Source organism: Theropithecus gelada, chromosome 20 (genome assembly GCF_003255815.1).
Source record: "Theropithecus gelada isolate Dixy chromosome 20, Tgel_1.0, whole genome shotgun sequence".
Taxonomy (NCBI): Eukaryota; Metazoa; Chordata; class Mammalia; order Primates; family Cercopithecidae; genus Theropithecus; species Theropithecus gelada.
Genome location: NC_037688.1, coordinates 16,454,060 through 16,475,690, shown reverse-complemented (window position 1 = coordinate 16,475,690; position 21,631 = coordinate 16,454,060). Strand labels below are relative to the sequence as shown.

General features: G+C 40.0%; 1 protein-coding gene across 3 annotated transcripts in view; it reads left to right on the top strand.

Moving 5' to 3' along the window:
• CNOT1 (CCR4-NOT transcription complex subunit 1) overlaps nt 1–21,631 on the top strand; it is an 82,018-nt gene that overhangs the window by 58,046 nt on the left and 2,341 nt on the right. For all 3 annotated transcript variants that reach the window (XM_025369774.1, XM_025369771.1, XM_025369773.1), the window contains exons 30-46: nt 441–737; nt 1,778–1,918; nt 2,011–2,115; nt 2,728–2,847; nt 4,347–4,538; nt 5,391–5,533; nt 6,040–6,148; nt 6,246–6,415; nt 7,089–7,320; nt 9,592–9,840; nt 11,605–11,768; nt 11,925–12,042; nt 13,628–13,729; nt 15,591–15,764; nt 18,079–18,228; nt 18,862–19,042; nt 20,739–20,871. In XM_025369774.1, coding sequence (XP_025225559.1) covers nt 441–737; nt 1,778–1,918; nt 2,011–2,115; nt 2,728–2,847; nt 4,347–4,538; nt 5,391–5,533; nt 6,040–6,148; nt 6,246–6,415; nt 7,089–7,320; nt 9,592–9,840; nt 11,605–11,768; nt 11,925–12,042; nt 13,628–13,729; nt 15,591–15,764; nt 18,079–18,228; nt 18,862–19,042; nt 20,739–20,871 — 2,780 coding nt within the window. The remainder of the gene's footprint in view (nt 1–440; nt 738–1,777; nt 1,919–2,010; nt 2,116–2,727; nt 2,848–4,346; nt 4,539–5,390; nt 5,534–6,039; nt 6,149–6,245; nt 6,416–7,088; nt 7,321–9,591; nt 9,841–11,604; nt 11,769–11,924; nt 12,043–13,627; nt 13,730–15,590; nt 15,765–18,078; nt 18,229–18,861; nt 19,043–20,738; nt 20,872–21,631) is intronic.

The window sequence follows — 21,631 nt, the reverse complement described above, 5'->3', positions numbered from 1 at the left end:
TGCTCACTATTCTGATGAATTAATTTTAATATTAATAGTTTTTGTGGGAAGTCTTTTTTCTGTAAATTTGATTCTTTTTACATTTTTCAAGCTAATAGAGAAGTTGCTTTCTTTTAAGAGCACTTGAGCCACAAATTTTAAATAAGCCAGCAGTGTGTCTTTAAGTAGTTAATGCATTATTATAATGAACAGCTTGTCCATTAAACTAGGATTTAAAAAAAAGACATATATATATTATTGCGTATCATAGGGTATACTGAATACTTTTCCCTGTGTGGAGCCCAGTTTCTGTTACCCAAATTTTCCATTGGTTAACTTTTAAGTAGAAACTGGTAGTTTTTGGTTAACCTTGATTTACAAAATCATGAGTGTGATTGCCAGTAGGAATTGGATTGTCTTATTTAAACAAGGTGTTGACTTTGTCCTCCCCAACCCCCCAGATTCCCTTGTTTCAGGCCCATCCGCAGTTGAAGCAGTGTGTGCGTCAGGCAATTGAACGGGCTGTCCAGGAGCTGGTCCATCCTGTGGTTGATCGATCAATTAAGATTGCCATGACTACTTGTGAGCAAATAGTCAGGAAGGATTTTGCTCTGGATTCGGAGGAATCTCGAATGCGAATAGCAGCTCATCACATGATGCGTAACTTGACAGCTGGAATGGCAATGATTACATGCAGGGAACCTTTGCTCATGAGCATATCTACCAACCTAAAAAACAGTTTTGCCTCAGCCCTTCGTGTAAGTTGGCTATTTCGTTGATATAGGTACAAAACATATTACTACTTGTCTGTAATAAGTTTTTTCTTTACCTGTATATGGCACTGGGCATTACCACTTATTGTTAATAATCACTATATTTGTTTGATATCTTCCATCATTTTAGATTGTAATTCTGTGAGGCAAAGCATCATGGCTGTGCTTTTTTTTATCTTTTTTTGCTGTTGTATCCTCAACACAATGTTTGACAGATAGTAGATACCCATATATTTATTGGTTTAAATAAGATTTAAAAAGGAAATGTGAAATCTAACAATCCTCATTTCTGTTAATCAGGAAGGATGAAAGCTGTTTGAGAAGGCTGATACAAAATGACTTAAAGTGATGTTGCATGTGCACACACTTTTCAGATAATTCACTTACTAGTTTTGAGTCTCAGATATCATGGTTATTCAGGTATCATGATTAGTAATTTGTTTACTGCTTACTGATTTTTTTTTGGGTTTTTGCCTTTTTTTTTTTAATGTTTGTTTCATGAGACAGGGTCTCACTCTGTAGCTTAGGCTAGAATGCAGTGGTGCAGTCTTGGCTCACTGCATCCTCCACCTCTGAGGTTCAACTGATTCTCATGCTTCAGCCTCCCAAGTAACTGGGATTACAGACATGTGCTACCACGCCCAGCTAATTTATGTATTTTTTTAGTAGAGAAGTGTTTTCACCATGTTGGCTAGGCTGGTCTCGAACTCCTGGCCTCAAGTGGTCTACCTGCCTCGGCCTCCCAAAGTACTGGGATTACAGGTGTGAGCCACCACGTCTGGCCTGCTTTACTGATTTTAAGACATGTTCACCATAAACTGATAAGGTGTCTAGGATATTTTTGTCTTAAAAGTGAGAAAGCTGTTAAGACTATTTCAAGATCACAGCTGATTGATTCATAAGTAGAGTCAGAACTTAAAATGCATTTGCCAAATGCACTGCATTTTCTACTATCCTGTCTGTCCACGTTAACTTTCAAGTCTTTTTTTTTCCTATTCCCCCCACTCCCCCACCTCCATTAATAGACTGCTTCCCCACAACAAAGGGAAATGATGGATCAGGCAGCTGCTCAGTTAGCTCAGGACAATTGTGAGTTGGCTTGCTGTTTTATTCAGAAGACTGCAGTAGAAAAAGCAGGCCCTGAGATGGACAAGAGATTAGCAACTGTAAGTGTTTAGAATTTGCCTTTTAAGATTTTATTTCTTAATTTAGGGAAGTGCCTTATAACAAGAACCTCAGTGACTTTTTTTGTTTGCAGGAATTTGAGCTGAGAAAACATGCTAGGCAAGAAGGTCGCAGATACTGTGATCCTGTTGTTTTAACATATCAAGCCGAACGGATGCCAGAGCAAATCAGGCTGAAAGTGAGAATTGGGGCTGTCTCTCCCCATCCTGTCTTTGTTTTATTTTTAATGTTCTTGTTGATTGAACTCCTTACTGGGACTAGGACAGCAGAGTTAAATGTTGTTTATGAGAAAACATCTTAACTTGATAGCATTTCACTTAATGGCTGCCTGTGGAGCAGGTATGGAAATAGCTCTAAATTCCCTTGCTCCTCCAAAGTTGTTGAAATGCTACTACTGTAAGGAGTTCATGTGCCTTAACTAGTTTTCATGTTTCCCACCTTGGGCTTCTCACATTAATGGTTGCTTATTGTTCCCAATGAGACAGTGATAAATCTGATAATACTTACCAACTCTAAGGGAGAATTGCACTGGCATCGTCCCAAGTGAGGCACTTTCCAAGAGAAACTTTCAGTTAATTTATAAATGAGGTGACTCTTAGCAGGATTCAGGGAAATGAGAAGCCCTCTTCTGAACTGCATTTGTTAGTGTGCATGTATGCTTAATCATACTGTTATATGTTGTAATGACTCTTGTGTCCCTGAGCTTACTCACATGCAGACTTTCCACTTTCAAAACGGTTTATTTTGATTATTGAGTGAATTCTGTCAAAATAGATTTTCTTCTTTCAAGGTTGGTGGTGTGGATCCAAAGCAGTTGGCTGTTTACGAAGAGTTTGCACGCAATGTTCCTGGCTTCTTGCCTACAAATGACTTAAGTCAGCCCACAGGATTTTTAGCCCAGCCCATGAAGGTAAATGTGTTTTAGATTAAATTGAGTGTTTTGCCAATTAATTTAAATGTTTTTGACATTTAATATATGTTTTTGACTTGCTTCCTGGGAGAATAATTTACAGGGGAACCTATAGTTTTTGAGTTGTAGGTATTCTTTGTGTCCAATTAAGTATGACATACAGGGGATTAAAGAAAAAATTGACGTGGGTGTGGGTGATTTATCTTTAATGTTTGGCCTAATTAGAGGAATTTGCATGGTAACATAATAACTTTTGGGTTTTTATTTTTAAATTTTATTATTTATTTTTTTGAGACAGGGTCTTTCTCTGTCACCCAGGCTGGAGTGCAGTGGCGCGATCTCAGCTCATTGCAATCTCCACCTCCCAGGCTCAAGCGATCCTCCCACCTCAGCCTCTTGAGGAGCTAGGACTACAGGCGTGCACCACCTTGCTCAGCTAATTTTTGTATTTTTTGTAAAGATGGGGTTTTGCCATGTTACACAGGCTAGACTCAAATTCCTGACCTCAAGTGATTGCCCATCTCAGCCTCGTAAAGTGCTAAGATTACAGGCCTGAGCCATTATGCCCAGACTTCCCATTTTTTAAATAAAAGAATTTTCTAAAATTTTCAAAGGTGTTTACAGAAAACTTGGAAATATAGGGAAAAACATTTTCCAGCTGAACCAGTTGAGAGTAAGTTGCTGACCTGATAGCCCTATCACTCCTGAATCCTTTGGTTTGTATTTCTTATAAAACCTTTTTCCTGTGTGACCACGGCACAACCATTAAGGTCAGAAATGAATACTAATACCTTACTCCATGTAATTCATAGACCTCATTCAAGTTTCACCAAGTATCCCAATAATGTATAGTAAAAGACCTGTTTTAGAATCACACATTTCTTCAGTTGTCATATTTTTAAAGTCTCCCTCAGTTCTAGCTGGTATAGGTAACTCAGTTTTTCCTCATCTTTCATGACCATAACACTTCTGAAGATTATAGGCTAATTATTTTCTAAATGGCTTGATTTATTTGTCCAGTGTATTCTCATGGCTAGATTCAGATAATGCATTTTAAAAAATAGGAATAGCTCAGAAGTAATGCTGTATTCTTATTCTGTCCTATCAGGCTTTGACAGCTGGACTGAGTACTATACTTTTAATGGTTTGAAACACTTTCTTAGGATGTAGAGGGCTTAGTAGATGGTGCAAGTGGTGCTGCCCTCAGTCTGTCCCATTATTACTAATGCTCTCTTTTATCACTTGATTATGCTGCTGTCTGCCAGGTTTTCCTCTCTCAAATGAAACACCTCTTCCTTTGTGCCACCTTGTACCGCCCCACTTGATAGTATTAATTCTGAATAGCTCAGGAAGAAGGGAAAGAAGAGGCCCTCCATGTTTGAATGTAAAAATAAGAAAAAGGGAGTAAACATACTAATAGACCTCTATTTGATACATATGTCAATAAAAAACCTTAACATTCTTTTGTCTCTTGTTGGTTGTTTCCTTCTCTAAAACAGCAAGCTTGGGCAACAGATGATGTAGCTCAGATTTATGATAAGTGTATTACAGAACTGGAACAGCATCTACATGCCATCCCACCAACTTTGGCCATGAACCCTCAAGCTCAGGCTCTTCGAAGTCTCTTGGAGGTTGTAGTTTTATCTCGAAACTCTCGGGATGCCATAGCTGCTCTTGGATTGCTCCAAAAGGTTGGTTCTTAAGCTATTACTTTTAGAAAATGCTAGATGTGTAAACATTTATTGACCTGCGCCACCGTCTACATATTTATACAGTTAAGCTTAAGATTTCATAATATAAATCAAGTTCTATAAGTAGGTGATTTTTTTTTTCCCAATGTAGAATGTAGTCATAGAAGTTTTGAATGGTAAAATTGGAAATCTTAATTTTTTTCTTAAAGATATTCCTGAGATATGATTTGAAGAAACTTTAAAAGCCCTTCAGTTGTGTGTGTGTGTGTGTGTGTGTGTGTGTGTGTGTGTGTTTAAGAGACAGGGTCTCTCTCTGTCACCCAGGCTTGAGTGCAGTGACGTGATCATGGACTCAAGTGAGCCTCCCACTTTACCCTCTCGAGTAGCTGGGATTACAGGTGCGCACTGCCAAGCCAAGTTAATTTTTAATTTTTTTTGTAGAGACAGGTCTTGCTTTGTTGCCCAGGTTGTTCTCAATCTCCTGGGCTCAAGTGGCCTTCCCTCCTGAGCCTCCCAAAGCATTGGCATTATAGGCATGAGCCACTGAGCCCAGCTGCCCTTTAGATTTTGAGGGACAAGTTGATCCAAGAATTTGGATCAGGGTAGGTAGGGAGCCCTGGGTTTTAACTACAGCAAAGCCTTTTATGACAATGAAGAGCACAGAATGAACTTAAACCAGATAGAATTTAGAGTGTGTGTGATAGGCAACTGAAGGGGATGTTTGGAGAGTGGAAAGGACAGGGAGGCTTTGGAAGGTATTTGGTACTTGGCATTGAGATTTGGTTTCTTGCTATGATAGTTGGGCCAAGCACCATATTTTCCATGGGTCTGAACACTTTCTTTCTCCCATAGGCTGTAGAGGGCTTACTAGATGCCACAAGTGGTGCTGATGCTGACCTGCTGCTGCGCTACAGGGAATGCCACCTCTTGGTACTAAAAGCTCTGCAGGATGGCCGGGCATATGGGTCTCCATGGTGCAACAAACAGATCACAAGGTCAGTAGCCATCTTCGAAAAGTAGTGAGTAATGGATCGCGACTGCCTTTTGACATAGATAGTACTGTTTATGTCCAGGGGTTTCCCTTTTTTCTAGTAGGTAGGTGGGACACTTGGACTTCCTACTTGTGAGAGGTGAGAATTGTTAAGTAGTTGTTTTCCATCTGGTCTCTACCTTCTCCCCATGTTGGATATAGAAAACTAGTACCTTATTTTGGGCAATAAATTGTAGGTCATTGTTTTAAAAGGTTTCAGTGATTTCTCAGAAGTGGTATTCATGTATAAGTATTTTAATGTCTTAAATGGAATCCTCTGTATCCTAGGTTTTGAAAGCAAAGCCTGGGCTATCTGTTCTATTTCATTACTGGCTGTTTTTCAATTTGGACACTGATTTACAGTTGAATCTCAAGGCATTCTTAATTTGGAGCACATTTCCATTGAGTACAATGGGCACTTTATACAGTATGGTTAAGCCTATATGAGTAAAGATACTGAATTTTTTCTAGGTGCCTAATTGAGTGTCGGGATGAATATAAATATAATGTGGAGGCTGTGGAGCTGCTAATTCGCAATCATTTGGTTAATATGCAGCAGTATGATCTTCACCTAGCGCAGGTATGGAAGGAATTTACTTGCAAGGACAAAAGGACTCAGGGAAGTATGTTTGCTCTTAAGTGTTTTCCCTCTTACGTTGTGTTTTCTGTGTTGCCAGTCAATGGAGAATGGCTTAAACTACATGGCTGTGGCATTCGCTATGCAATTGGTAAAAATCCTGCTGGTGGATGAAAGGAGTGTTGCTCATGTTACTGAAGCAGATCTGTTCCACACCATTGAAACCCTCATGAGGATTAACGCTCATTCCAGAGGCAATGCTCCAGAAGGGTGAGGATTAAACACTTTGAGATCCCTGTGCATTTAGTAGTCTCCTAATATCTTTAGGGATGAATGTGCAGACTTACTAACATTACTTGTTAAAACTGTTTTACCAACCACATATGGGTGGGTAGCTTTGGTAAGGGCTAATATTGTCACTTGAAGTATGAACGCTTAATTGACTGCCAAGTCTTCTTGGCACAGAGCAGTACATACGGTACCAGACTTAGTGTCAGAGTCCTGTGTTTAAGCCCTGGTCATGCCACTTAAAAGATTTCTGATTTTAGGCAAATTGACTCACCCTCCTTAAAACTATTCTTTATAGAAAATGGGAATAATTTCTCAAAGAACTATTGGAAATCAAGAGAAGTAACGTAAAGAAAGCGTGGTACATACTAGGCAAGCAGTGAATATTTGCTGACTCTGAACATCAGCTTCATTTAAATGAACACGTTTTTTGGGCAAGAAGTAGCTTAACTGAGGGCAGTCGTTTGCATGTTATGTGCTCATGAGCAAGCGGATAAGAGACTAAGGATAGTTTTGTTTCAGTGTGGAAGTGGTAAAGCAAAGTGGTAAACCACCACTCTTGTGGTTGCTGTTAAATAAGTAAACTATACATCTGTATGTCTGTAAAATCACAGCTATGGGTAGACTGATTTTCACCCTGGATTTATTGTACTAGATTGCCCCAGCTGATGGAAGTAGTGCGATCCAACTATGAAGCAATGATTGATCGTGCTCACGGAGGCCCAAACTTTATGATGCATTCTGGGATCTCTCAAGCCTCAGAGTATGATGACCCTCCAGGCCTGAGGGAGAAGGCAGAGTATCTTCTGAGGGAATGGGTGAATCTCTACCATTCAGCAGCAGCTGGCCGCGACAGTACCAAAGCTTTCTCTGCGTTTGTTGGACAGGTAGAGCTTTTGGAAAGAAAGGTGCTTTTTATTCAACATAAGTAGGGTGTGATGCCTCCAATATTAAAGCTCAGTATTACGTACCTGTGGTCAGACAGTTACCTCCATACTCATGCAAACCCAGTCATCATTGTATGGTTAAATTACAGCCTGTTTTCTCATGGTTGATCACTAAGCAATAAAGGCAACATTCCCTCTCACCATTGATTCTGTATTCCATTTCAGTTGTCACAGCTACAAAGTACAATGGGTCAGATAATGAATAATGAAACTACAAAGTGTATTTACTAGCACTGATGGGACTGTGGGCTAATAAATATGTGAAATTCTCACAATAGCCCACATTAAAAAAAAATGACAAAAATGCTTACTTAAATGGTAGAATGTTTTATTGTATTTTCTAATTTAAATATCTACCTAAACTAGACATGTTCCTTTGGAAAATATCTACCTAAATTAGTGACATGTTCCTTTGGAAAATAATTTTCAGTATTTTCATTAGATTTGATACAATTGGACTTTGACTTAAAAGTGTTAGGAACAAAGCTCCTAGCTGAAAATCAGATTTGGCAGGAATGTTTGTGAATAGGATGAACAGGAAAAATGTCAGAACCAAGCCATAGTACCATTTAGCATTCTGTTTTTGATCGTCACTGGTTGCTTTCAGTGACTGTGAGGGAATCACACAATAAGTTCATGTGTCCTAATTATAATATAACTTGGCAAGAGTGGTACTTTTCCTGAATTGACCTTGGAATTTCCTTTATTAGAACTGTTGTAATTCTTTTTCAGGGTGAGTTGTCTGCTTATTTCTGCAGATTGACCATTATATTTCTTCAGACTGAACCCAAAACTTTTAGGTATATTGCTAAAGAAAGATTACAAATTAGGTCTCTTTTCAAATTAATGACAATTGAATGTGGAAGAGCTGACTTCAGTTCTAGAAGTTATTTGAAATTAGGTTTACTTTTCAAAATGAATGTTACTTAGTAAATCATACTGAGTATACTTCTCCCCTAAAAGAATCCAGGGAATTACAAAGCATACCCTACTGAAAAGTTATTACTGCATGTTTATAGTCTGATTTGTAATTTGAATGGAAAAAATTGGAATCCATTGGTCTTTCCGATCATTACTATTTCATGGGTATGGATGTGGCACCTGTCTCAGCCCTTCCTGCTGGCTTATTTGCTCTCATTTCATCTTTCTCTTGAAAACGATAGTGTATTATACTTTTCTGTGCTGTTTTGTGTCCTTCTGAAAATTCTTTCCTTCTTGTGCTCCTACTTGACCATAGTACTCTGTCCTTATTCCTCAGTCACTTTTAGTTTTACAGATACCAATGTAGACAAAGTCCCTTTGCCATGCTGGCATTCTGTCCTAGTAGGGTACAGTATTATCATAGTCTAACCAATTCAGTTGTCTTTATTGCTTATCAGGGACAGTTGTTTCAGAAATTTCAAGGTAACCTTGAAGTTTTTTTTTCTGAACTTGGTTTCTCTGTTTAGTAAGTACTGACCTGTTCTTCCTCTGTAGCCTTAATGCATATTTCACTGTTGTCTTTTTTGTTTGTTTGTTTTAAAGGAGTGAGGGGAACTAGCCAAATAACATTCCCGCTGTGCTTCACTTCTAGTTCATATGTCATATAGTTTCTAATTTTTCCTTTCTTTTAAATAAACTTGTGTTTCCCACATTATTTTAACTTAGTATAACATTTTATTACATTAAAATACCTAGATCAGATTTGTGTGTATTTCCATTTGGTACTTACCTATTGTACAAATTATTGATTTTTCTGGGGGTAGCTTGTTGGAGTTTTAAAAGCTTTGTTATTAAGTCAGTTTGAGGAAATTATCTTCAAATCCTTGAGAAGTAAATTACCTTAAATTCTGTGAGAAAGTAAAATACATGCAATTTAGTCTCCTCTTTGGAGTCCACAATGTCTTAATATGACTTAAAGTTACAAACAGTTGGTTTTATTTGCATGGTTAATTTTCCACATTATTTGGTGGGGACATACTGTTCAAAATTGCCATGATAATCTGTCAGTTTCCATCTTCCCTGTTCTACATTAAACTTAAAACTGGAGGAATTGTGTCATGGCACCTTAATGGGAAAATAATTCTGATAATACATTTATTACAATGTAAGAATTAGAAATATGACAGTAGGAACAAATGAGAATATCTCTTAAGCATGAAAATTAAAGGTATATCAAGTTTATTTGTGTGTGTTATCTCATTGTGTCTTTATTTTTTGTTCCTGTGGTAGATGCACCAGCAAGGAATACTGAAGACTGATGATCTCATAACAAGGTTCTTTCGTCTGTGTACTGAAATGTGTGTTGAAATCAGTTACCGTGCTCAGGCTGAGCAGCAGCACAATCCTGCTGCTAATCCCACCATGATCCGAGCCAAGTGCTATCACAACCTGGATGCCTTTGTTCGACTCATTGCACTGCTCGTGAAACACTCAGGGGAGGCCACCAACACTGTCACAAAGATTAATCTGCTGAACAAGGTCTGAAATCCTTTCTTGCCTTAGTCTTGGTCTACATCAGTGGGATTTTTTTTTTTTTTTTTTTTTAAAAGAGTCTCACTCTGTCACCCAGGCTGGAGTGCCTCCCAAGTAGCTGGGAATACAGGCATGAGCCACGATGCCTGGAGCTTTTCTATTTTTAGTAGAGACAGGGTCTCACCATGTTGCCCAAGCGGGTCTCAAACTCTTGGCCTCGAGTGATCCACCTGCCTTGGCTTCCCAGAGTGCTAGGATTATGGGCATGAACCACCATGCCCGGCCACATCAGTGGTTTCTTTTTTTTTGAGACGGAGTCTCACTCTGTCGCCCAGGCTGGAGTGCAGTGATGCGATCTTGGCTCACTGCAAACTCTTCCTCCTAGATTTGTATCTACCTCCTCTCTACACCATTCTCCTGCCTCAGCCTCGTGAGTAGCTGAGACTACAGGCACTCACCACCACGCCCGGCTAATTTTTTTGTATTTTTTGTTTTGTTTGTTTTATGTTTTTTGAGACAGAGTCTCATTCTGTCACCCAGGTTGCAGTGCAGTGGCGCAATCTCGGCTCACTGCAGACTCTGCCTCCCAGGTTCACACCATTCTCCTGCCTCAGCCTCCCGTGCAGCTGGGATTACAGGCGTCCACCACTGCGCCCTGCTAATTTTCTGTATTTTTAGTAGAGACAGGGTTTCACCGTGTTAGCCAGGATGATCTTGATCTCCCGACCTCGTGATCCGCCAGCCTCGGCCTCCCAAAGTGCTGGGATTACAGGCGTGAACCACCGAGCCGGGTCACATCAGTGGTTCTTAACCCTATTTGAGTCCCTCAAGTGATCTGCCTGCCTCAGCTTCCCAAAGTGCTGGGATTACAGGCATGAGCCATCATGCCTGGCCACATCAGTGGTTCTTAACCCTATTGAGGCCAACCCTTCCCCAAAACATTTTGTTAACGCCTCTTTTCTGTCCTGAAATTAAATTCGTAGATAATATGTAAACATATCCGCTCTGTCTTAGAAACAGAATATAGTGCCTTAATAGAAACACAAAAAGAGATCATAATGTATTTCAGTATGTTAATGCTTGGTAGTGACTACAGTATGAATTTGCCCCATACACAGAATCACTGTGAGTGGGTGGCTAGAAGTGCCCCCTGCTGATAGATTGGCAACTCAAGTACGTGAGTGACATTAGCCATTGGCTTATTTACACAGTGGAGTCCTTGGAAATCTGAATATTAAAGCAGTGCAAAAATACGTGTAAAAATGGACTTTGATTTTGGATTTGGGAAATTAGAGATGTGTTCTTCAAGCCCCTCACTGTTCAGTGGGCAAGTCAAGTGGAATGAGATCTCTGCAGCCTAACAGCTTTCCTGGCCCCTGCCTACTAAATGCCAAGATAAGTGTAAATCATTGCCACGTGTCAACTTCATGTCAGACCAGACAAATTAGATTGTTATATTGTGTTTAACATGGTGAAATGTAAGGGGGCCTTGCTGATTTCTAGAGCTGAAGAAAAACCATTGGGCGTTTGTAGAGAGTATTCAGGTGTGGTCCAAGGATGTTGAAATTCAAAGAAACATACAAAACACTGAAGGTGGAGTCAGACCAATTTATGGCCCCATCGGTTGCCAGCATGTAATTTTGTATTCAAATTGTATATATGCTTTCTTTTAATGTTGGGTTTAAGAATGCAGAGTTTAAAAAGCATGACATCAAAGTGGTGAGTGAATTATCCGAATGATTTACAAGCTCTAATTTGTGTTTTATATAGGTCCTTGGTATAGTAGTGGGAGTTCTCCTTCAGGATCATGATGTTCGTCAGAGTGAATTTCAGCAGCTTCCCTACCATCGAATTTTTATCATGCTTCTCTTGGAACTCAATGCGCCTGAGCATGTGTTGGAAACCATTAATTTCCAGACACTTACAGCTTTCTGGTGAGAATTGCGTTTGAAATTTTGTGTTAAGGTTTGCTGGATTAATGTAGTAAAATACGGGGAGTAGAACCCTTGAGCATTTTGAGCCTACATTCATGTGCTGTTCACTGTATTTAAGTTGGACTGTGCTTCTGACTAAGGTTTTTCTTCTTTCAGCAATACATTCCACATCTTGAGGCCTACCAAAGCTCCTGGCTTTGTATATGCCTGGCTTGAACTGATTTCTCATCGGATATTTATTGCAAGAATGCTGGCACATACGCCACAGCAGAAGGTGTGGCTGCAGTTTATCTCCTGTAGATGAAGACTATGACTACCTGGGCTTATTTATTAGCATTGCCTATAGATTTCTGTTAGTCATTTAGTAGTAATTGTACTTCTTCCAAACTTAGTTGGGAATTCTATTTAGTGTTCACTCAAGTCAAGTACTTGACTGCCTCTGCCTGAAAGCCATTATTCAGTGATTAGGTGTTGCTGCTTCAAGGTTGTGGGCCCCCTGTGTCAGTCTCTCAAGTTTTTTAAAATTGTTTTTTCCTTTCTTTTAAAATGTTTTGCTTCTTTATACACAGGAATGATTTATTTTACATATTTGTCAGTTAAGGGGTTTTTTGGGGTGGTAGGGGTGTTGTTTTTAAAGTTGAAATCCATGTGTGCCCTCATAAATATCTGAATAAATCTCTGGGTAATAGGGCTCTGGAGCTTGTTGATTTTAGACTCTCACTTTAAATGTGGAAGGCTCTCAAACTAAGGTTGAGGACTACTGGGCTATGTTATTTTGAAGGATTATGATCCAGTTCTATTTAAAAGTTCTTTATCTAATTGGTAATACAACACAGTTAACATGAGAAGTTCTTTTCCTCCCATCTTGGAATTAAATTGGCAAATGAGTACTGCAGAAAGTACCATTTTTTGGCCCCTCAGATCAGAAGAAACGTGACTGCTATGTAATGGAGTGAACTTGACAAAGAAGGTGAAATAGCTCTTAAATGAAGTTGGTTTTGTTTGGTGGAGAAGGGTATTCTAGGAGACAGAAACACAACATATTAAATACAATTATCCAGGAATTAATTGAACATAATTGGTATAGTTGGGGGAGGGTGAGCAGGCCGACTTTGGCTGAAAATAGAGAATTCATGTTGTGGACTCAACAAGGTTATTTGCAAAGAGTTGAGGAGTTGAAAGAGGGAAAAGAAATGGCCGAGACTTAATAAGGAATTAAGAAAACACATTTCTAGTTGTCAGTTTCTGCAGTTGACTGTTTTGTGTTCTATCAGAAGTTTCCTCTTCAAATTTTTAAATTTTGCTGCAGGTACACAGGGACCATTATGTCTTGAAATCTCTGGAGCCAGTTTGTTTCAAATATTATTTCCCACTATCTCTGTAATAACTTGGTCCTTTTTAATCTTTTTAATGCCAATCTTTTTTCTTTTCTTTTCTTTTTTTTTTGAGACGGAGTTTTGCTCTTGTTGTCCAGGCTGGAGTGCAGTGCCGCGACCTCGGCTCACTGCAACCTCTGCCTCCCAGGTTGAAGTAATTCTCATGCCTTAGCCTCTGGAGTAGCTGGGATTACAGGTGACCAGCACCACGCCTGGCTAATTTTTTGTATTTTTAGTAGAGACAGGGTTTCAACATGTTGGCCAGGCTGGTCGCGAACTCCTGACTTCAGGTGATCCAGCGGCACTCAGCCTCCCAGAATGCTGGGATTACAGGCGTGAGCCATTGTGCCTGGCCTTTAATGCTGATCTTTAGTAGAGATACTTCCTCTGTTAAGAAGTTAAGTCAGTGTAGCTGCTTGGGCAACTTGTAGTGGCTGAAAAACAGCTGAGTATAATTATGACTCATACATTTCTTTCTTTCAGGGGTGGCCTATGTATGCACAGCTACTGATTGATTTATTCAAATATTTAGCGCCTTTCCTTAGAAATGTGGAACTCACCAAACCTATGCAAATCCTCTACAAGGTAATTAACTTGTATGTATTACAAATTAAAATAACTGAGATCTTAAAAATACACTTTAGGAATCTGAGGCCTTATTTTTATTAAGCCTTTAAGGCAAGACATACATTCAGAAAAGTGTAAAAACCAAGTGTACTTGCATAATCAGCACCCAGATTGTACAGTGTTTGTATGTTCAACTTTAGAAGATACTACAGTTTTACAAAGTGTATCAGTTTACACTTTTTTTTTTTTTTTTTTTTTGAGACGGAGTCTTGCTCTGTCGCCCAGGCTGGAGTGCAGTGGCCGGATCTCAGCTCACTGCAAGCTCCGCCTCCCGGGTTTACGCCATTCTCCTGCCTCAGCCTCCCGAGTAGCTGGGACTACAGGTGACCGCCACCTCGCCCAGCTAGTTTTTTGTACTATTTAGTAGAGACGGGGTTTCACCGTGTTCGCCAGGATGGTCTCGATCTCTTGACCTCGTGATCCGCCCGTCTCGGCCTCCCAAAGTGCTGGGATTACAGGCTTGAGCCACCGCGCCCGGCCAGTTTACACTTTTAAACAGCACAGAGGAGTTACTCTTTTTCCCACATCTTGCCATATCTGGTATTGTCTGTTTTTCATTTTAGCCATTTTGGCAGTTGTATTGTGAGATCTCATTGTGGATTTAATTTCCTTGGTGATTTATCTCCTTTTTTTTTGGTGAGACAGTCTTACTCCGAAACCCAGGCTGGAGTGCAGTGGCGTGATCTCAGCTTACTGCAACCTCCGCCTCCCAGGTTCAAGTGATTCTTGTTCCTCAGCCTCCCTAGTAGCGGAGACTACAGGCATGTGCCACCACGCCTGGCTAATTTTTTGTATTTTTAGTAGACGTGGGGTCTCATCACGTTGGCTACACTCGTCTCAAACTCCTGACCTTAAGTGATCGGTCCGCCTCAGCCTCCTGAAGTGCTGGGATTACAGGCCTGAGCCACTGCACCCAGCCTCCTTGATGATTTCTTAATGAGGTTTTCATGTGTAGATCAGCCATGGATATCACCTTTTTGTGGTGCTCCTCTTCCAGTCTTGACTCTTGTTTGTATTTTTATTTATTTAAATAATTCTTTATATGTTTTAAATGCAAGCCCTTTGTTACTGTATATTCAGACATCTCCCATTCTCACAGCTTGCCCTTTTACTCCCTTAAAGGGGAGGTGTCTTTTGAGGATCGGAAGCTTTAAAATTTATTGTAGTCAAAATTGCAGATTTTTAAACTTTTATTAAAAGTTGCTTTTTGTGACTTATGTAGGAAATCTTTGCGTGTCTCAACATGCTAAGGTGTTCTATTTTCCACCTATCTGAATTGTCAGATTTATGAGCATAAAATCATTTAATGTTCTGAAACTATTTTTTATGACTGTAGGATCTGTAATGTGTCACTTCTCACATTAATGATTTTTGTGTTTTCTCTGTCAGTCTTGGTTAGGGTTTATCAATTTATTTTTTCTAATAACTATCTTGGGCTTTGATTTTCTCCCTTTTGGTACTTTAAAAAATTTATTATACGCTTTTACTCTGCTTTGATTTTCGTTAGTTCTTTTTTTTGAAGCTTCTGAAGATGCTTATTACATCATTGTTATCTTTGTTTTTTGTCCAGCCTCCTCTTCTAGCATATTCATTTCAGCCTGTAAACCCCTGATGCCTAGTTTTTCGTCATACGTAAATGGAAATATTTGATAAATCGTCTGTGATAATGTTAATTAAAGCCTAAAACTTTTTAAGAAATGTTACTAAAGTATACTTTATTCTTTTTGTTGGGGGGGGGGAGCTTAACGTTATAATAGGAAAATGTTACTCCATTTTCCTTACTTAGTGTGGAAATATTTTTCTTGTTTTTTAAAAATAGGGCACTTTAAGAGTGCTGCTGGTTCTTTTGCATGATTTCCCAGAGTTCCTTTGTGATTACCATTATGGGTTCTGTGATGTGATCCCACCTAATTGTATCCAGTTAAGAAATTTGATCCTGAGTGCCTTTCCACGAAACATGAGGCTCCCCGACCCATTCACTCCTAATCTAAAGGTAAGGTTCTAACTAGTTAAAGGAAAACTTGTGTCTTAGTATTTCAGTCCTTTCTCTGATAAGTAGACTGTTCCGCACTTCCCTACCCACATAACATGCATACTGTTAAGGGTACTCTTTAAAGGAAATAATCATGTTATTAAGCCTGATACAGGGTATGATATTGTTGCTATTGCTGTTGCTGGTGAATGTTGATTCACAGTCTTTTTCTAGTTGCTAGTTTTCATATTAATTTTGATATTAAATTTAGCTCTATTTACAGAACCCCAGCTTAGGTGTTTGGGCAGTCATTTGCTGGGTGTGCCCCCCATGGCAAAGAATTGCAGAACAAACAGACCTTTGTAATCTTTTTCTGTTTTTGAGGCAGTCTTACTCTGTGACCCAGGCTGGAGTGCAGTGGTGCAATCTTGGCTCACTGCAACCTCCCCTTCGCTGGTTCAAGCTATTCTCCCGCCTCAGCCTCCCAAGTAGCTGGGATTACAGGCACGCGCCACCACACCTGGCTAATTTTTGTATGTGTTTAGTAGATATGGGGTTTCGCCTTGTTAGCCAGGTTGGTTTCAAGCTCCTGACCTCAAGTGATCTGCCTGCCTTGGCCTCCTAAAATGCTGGGATTACAGGCGTGAGCCACCACGCCCTGCCATAGTCTCCATATTTCACAGTTTTGTGTATCTGTGTGCTTGTGCGAGTTGTTCCTTGGTCCCTTGCTGTTCTTGGAGGATTGATTCTAGGACCCACTGGGACATCGAATTTTAAGTAAGCTTAAGTCTAGTATGTAAAGTGGCATATAACCTTTGCGTATCCCCTTAAATGACATCTGTATTGCTTATGATACCTAATGTAGTGTAATGCTATTATGGAAATAACTATTTTAAACTATATTAGTAACTTACTAAAATTTGTGTTTTTTAATTGTATTATTTTATTATTTACTTATTTATTTTGAGACGGAGTCTTGCTCTTTTGCCCAGGCTGAAGTGCAGGGGCGCAATCTCGGCTCACTGCAACCTCTGCCTCCTTGGGTCCAGTGATTTTCCTGCCTCAGCCTCCCAAGCAGCTGGTACTATAGGTGCCCGCCACCATGCCTGGCTAATTTTTTTTTGTATTTTTAGTAGTGACGGGGTTTCACTAGTTGGCTAGGCTGGTCTCAAACTCCTGCCCTCATGATCTGCCTGCCCTGACCTCCCAGAGTGCTGGGATTACAGGCATGAGCCACCACACCCGGCCTTTATTGTTGTATTATTTTTTATTGACCCCATCATCTGCCTCTACCTTCATCCTCCATATTTTCTATTTGAGGTTAATTGGATATGGAACCTAAGGGTATGGAGAACCCACTGTATTTTTTTAAGTCATTGGAATAAAGGAGAGAGAGGACCACTTAAAATCTCAACACCCTGACATGGCTACTATAGTTTGTTTAAGAGAGGGGGTTCTCGCTGTGTTGCCCAGACTGAAGGGCAGTGACTATTCACAGGTGCGAACATAGTGCACTTCAGCCTCAGGCTCCTGTGCTCAAGCTGTCCTCCTGCCTCAGCCTCCAGAGTAGCTGGGACTAGAGGTACACACCACTAGAAGAGCCCAGCTATAGTTTAAATGTAGTCTCTACTCTGTCACATGCATTTGTTTGTTTGTTTTTGTTTTGAGACAGAGTTTCGCTCGTTGCCCAGGCTGGAGTGCAATGGCGCGATCTCCGGCTCACTGCAACCTCTGCCTCCTGGGTTCAAGCAATTCTGCCTCAGCCTGCTGAGCAGCTGGGATTACAGGCATCACACCCAGCTAATTTTGTATTTTTAGTAGAGATGGGGTTTCTCCATGTTGGTCAGGGTGGTCTCGAACTCTGAACCTCAGGTGATCCACCCGCCTCAGCCTCCCAAAGTGCTGGGATTACAGGCGTAAGCCACCGCGCCTGGCTTCATTTTTTTTTTTTAAAAAAGGAATAAGTGTGATGTCTTGTCTTGCTGGGGCTTCTTTTCAAAGACTCTTGGTGAGTGAGGAATGTTATTCTGGATTATTATTTTGAAATCCAAGTCCAGGAAAAGTCAGTCAGTTGTGCAAATTAGACCTTTGCCCAAAAGGTATCTTGCTTCTGGAAAGGAAAAACATTATGGAGTGAGAAATTTTTATCATTTTGTACCAAGATTCTTCTAAAGAAAGAAAGACTGATTAAAGTAATAAAATGTGGCAGCTGTGCCCTTCAAGGCATTTATAGTGTATCTAGTTTTAGAAAAACAGTCCCATCACTTTTTAGCATAGATGTAATTTACTAATAAAAATGACTCTGCTTGTGATTCTTGCATTTCATCTGTGGCAGGTGGACATGTTGAGTGAAATTAACATTGCTCCCCGGATTCTCACCAATTTCACTGGAGTAATGCCACCTCAGTTCAAAAAGGATTTGGATTCCTATCTTAAAACTCGATCACCAGTCACTTTTCTGTCTGATCTGCGCAGCAACCTACAGGTTAATTGGTTTGGCTTAAAACTTAGCTATGTCTTCCATAGAAAGCACTTTCTATGTATGGTTCTGTGTGTGGTCCATTTGGGAGTTAGTCTTTTATTGTCATTTCCATCAGTTGGGTGAGGTTAACTTGATTTATGTATTTTACTAGTTCATTTCATCAGTGATACTTTGCTACAGCTTTGGACAAGACAGCCCTATAAGAGTAGACCACTGACAGTCATTAGCTGTTGGTACTTCCAGGGTTTTTCTGAATATGTGGATGCTGATTTACATTTCTCTGTAGGGTATTTTGAAAGTTATATATTTACAGTCTGTATATGCCATGCAACTACAACTTTCTCTCCAAATCTTTAATTGACACAGTGCATATTTTGATTTTATAAACTTTAGAGTTGTGCCTTGAGTACAGTGATAGAAGCTTTGGCTTTCTGAGGGAAATCACATTTCTCTTACTGATACAACCACCTTTGGAGCATCTGTGTATTTGTTAAATAATCTCAAAAATTTGAGCAAGTGAATCACCGTGAATGTTCAGCCTTTCCATGAAGGTGTAAGAAGGGTTTAGAAATACTGGTGCTAGAATTGGTCCTCTGCAGGAGTAAGCATAAAGAGTTCTGTTTTGCTCATTTTAAGGTATCCAATGAACCTGGGAATCGCTACAACCTCCAGCTCATCAATGCACTGGTGCTCTATGTCGGGACTCAGGCCATTGCACACATCCACAACAAGGGCAGCACGCCTTCAATGAGCACCATCACTCACTCAGCACACATGGATATCTTCCAGAATTTGGCTGTGGACTTGGACACTGAGGGTGAGTGAAGCCTGCCAGTTTTCAGAGTAGAGTTCTCTGTGCTTTTTGCTACAGTCTGATCACAAAAATGTAAAAATGCTTCAAGCCACAATAGTTGAAGGAATGTTCTGTCAGTATATTATTTACAGGTCTGGCTGATTATTTTATCTTTAATTGGACATTATCTGCTCAGTGCAGAAAATACAAAAAAGCATAAAGGAAAGAATTATCCAGAATCATGCAGTATCAGTTTTGGTGTATGTGACTGAAGTTTTTCAGTGTGAAAATAAACTTAAAGTCCCTTTAAACATAGGCTCTTGTTACATTGTTTTGTTAGGCTGCCTTATATAATAGCATTTTTATTGGTGCCTGTTTGGCAGGTATCTTGTTAAATGTTCATGTATAAAGATTAATAAATAGGACTCTCCTGTTCTGCAAAAAGCTCACAGTATAACTCCTGTTGCAGGTTGCAGCTTTTCCGCTTGAGCTACATTTCTTTTGGTCCTCTATGTGTATCTTATATAATAGAGACCCCAGTTAGGTGCTAACTAGTTGTGCAGTCCTGTCCAGTTTTTGCATACATATATTTTAGGGGGACACTACTCTTTAACTTTGCTTATTGATTCTTGAGAGATACATTATTGTTGCATATATGCTGCATGCCTGTATGTGGGATGGATTTAAGACAGCTTAAATTCAAGATATAACAAAATTGAATACCATCACGTCCAGAGCTCGGCAATGAAAGGACGGAAGCCTTTAGAGAAACGTGTCACTGTAATAGACTCACAAACACGAGTAATGTCAAGCAGAGGCAGACAACCAAACCAAATTAAGATAATACTTACTCCGATGTAGTTTAGATTAATGGTTCTCAAAATGTGGGCTGGGTACCCTTAGGGTGTCAAGACCTTTTTAGGAGGGCTGTGAGGTCAAAACCGTTTTTTGTTTTGTTTTGTTTTGTTTTTAAAGCAATAGAGTCTTGCTGTCTTACCCAGGCTGGAAGACAGTGGCTAAATATCGGCTCACCACAACTTCCGCCTCCTGGGTTCAGGCGATTCTCCTGCCTCAGCCCCGAGGAGCTGGGATTACAGGCACGTGCCATCACGCCCAGCTTATTTTTCTGTATTTTTAGTAGAGATGGGGTTTCACCATGTTGGCCAGGCTGTTCTTGAGCCCCTCATCTCAAGTGATCCACTTGGCTCAGCCTCCCAAAGTGCTGGGATTACAGGCGTGAGCCACCCCGCCCGGCCCAAAACTGTTTTCATCATAAAACAACATTTACATTTTTGGGTCTATTCTGTCATGTGTACAGTTGAATTTCTCAGAGGTTACATGAAATATACTGTAACAAGTTGAACACAGAAGCAGAAATGTGAAAATCCAGTTGTCTTTTATTAAGCAAGACTTAGAGATCTGCAAAATGTAGAAAAACGTAGTGATGAGTGTCACCAGAAAATAGTTCATGTTACTTATATTAGCATATAGTGGGTCTGTTTTTAAAAATGAATATTTAAAAAAACCTAATTTCTAATGTGGAAAATACTGAAATAAAACTCACAGAAATGAGAACTCTTCGGGGTCCCGAGAACCACTGCTTTAAACCAAAGATTAATTTGAAAGCCTCTGTCAGAAACCCAAACCCTAGCCAGTTAGAACTGTTTTCCCATGTTGGCCTTTCAGACTAAGTCCTAAGTCAAGGTTTCTTAATTTCTAGGTCGCTATCTCTTTTTGAATGCAATTGCAAATCAGCTCCGGTACCCAAATAGCCACACTCACTACTTCAGTTGCACCATGCTGTACCTTTTTGCAGAGGCCAATACGGAAGCCATCCAAGAACAGATCACAAGGTAAGAAAGCAGCTTATTTTTTAAATGCTTCCAAAGGGTTTTCTTCCTTTCATCTTAAATTCTTTTTTTTTTTTTAAATTCTCTATGCTTTCAGTGTTCAGTGAAAATCTATTGTTTGGTTGGTTGGTTTGGGTGTTTTTGTTTTTGTTTTTGTTTTTTTTTTTTTGGGAGATGGAGTGTTGCTCTGTCACTGAGTCTGGAATGCAATGGTGCGATCTTGGCTCAATGCAACCTCCACCTCCCAGGTTCAACCTTTCTCGTGCCGTAGCCTCTCAAGTAGCTGGGATTCCAGGCACCCGCCACCATGCCCAGCTAATTTTTGTATTTTAGTAGAGACGGGGTTTCACCATGTTGGCCAGGCTGGTCTTGAACTTCTGACCTCAAGTGATCCGCCCACCTCAGCCTCCCAAAATGCTGGCATTACAGGTGTGAGCCACTGCACCTGGCCTTCAGTGAAAATCTTTTACATGTCCAATAATGTGTTAAGTGTGGGATACAATTGTGAGCAAAATGGGGATGGTTGCTGCCCTCCTAATACTCATTCTGATGAACATGTATCACAAGTAGAGAATTATAAATCGTAATCATGGCTTAAATGAAAAGTAGTTTACACCACAAGGCACATTTTGATTAAAGGTCAGGAGTTTCTCTGAGTTGGTGGTGATAACCAGTCCTAAATCATGCATGCCTATGGAAGACTGTGTTAAGGACCTTGGACTTTTCCTCATTACCTCTGGGTTGAAAGCAGTAGCAATAACAG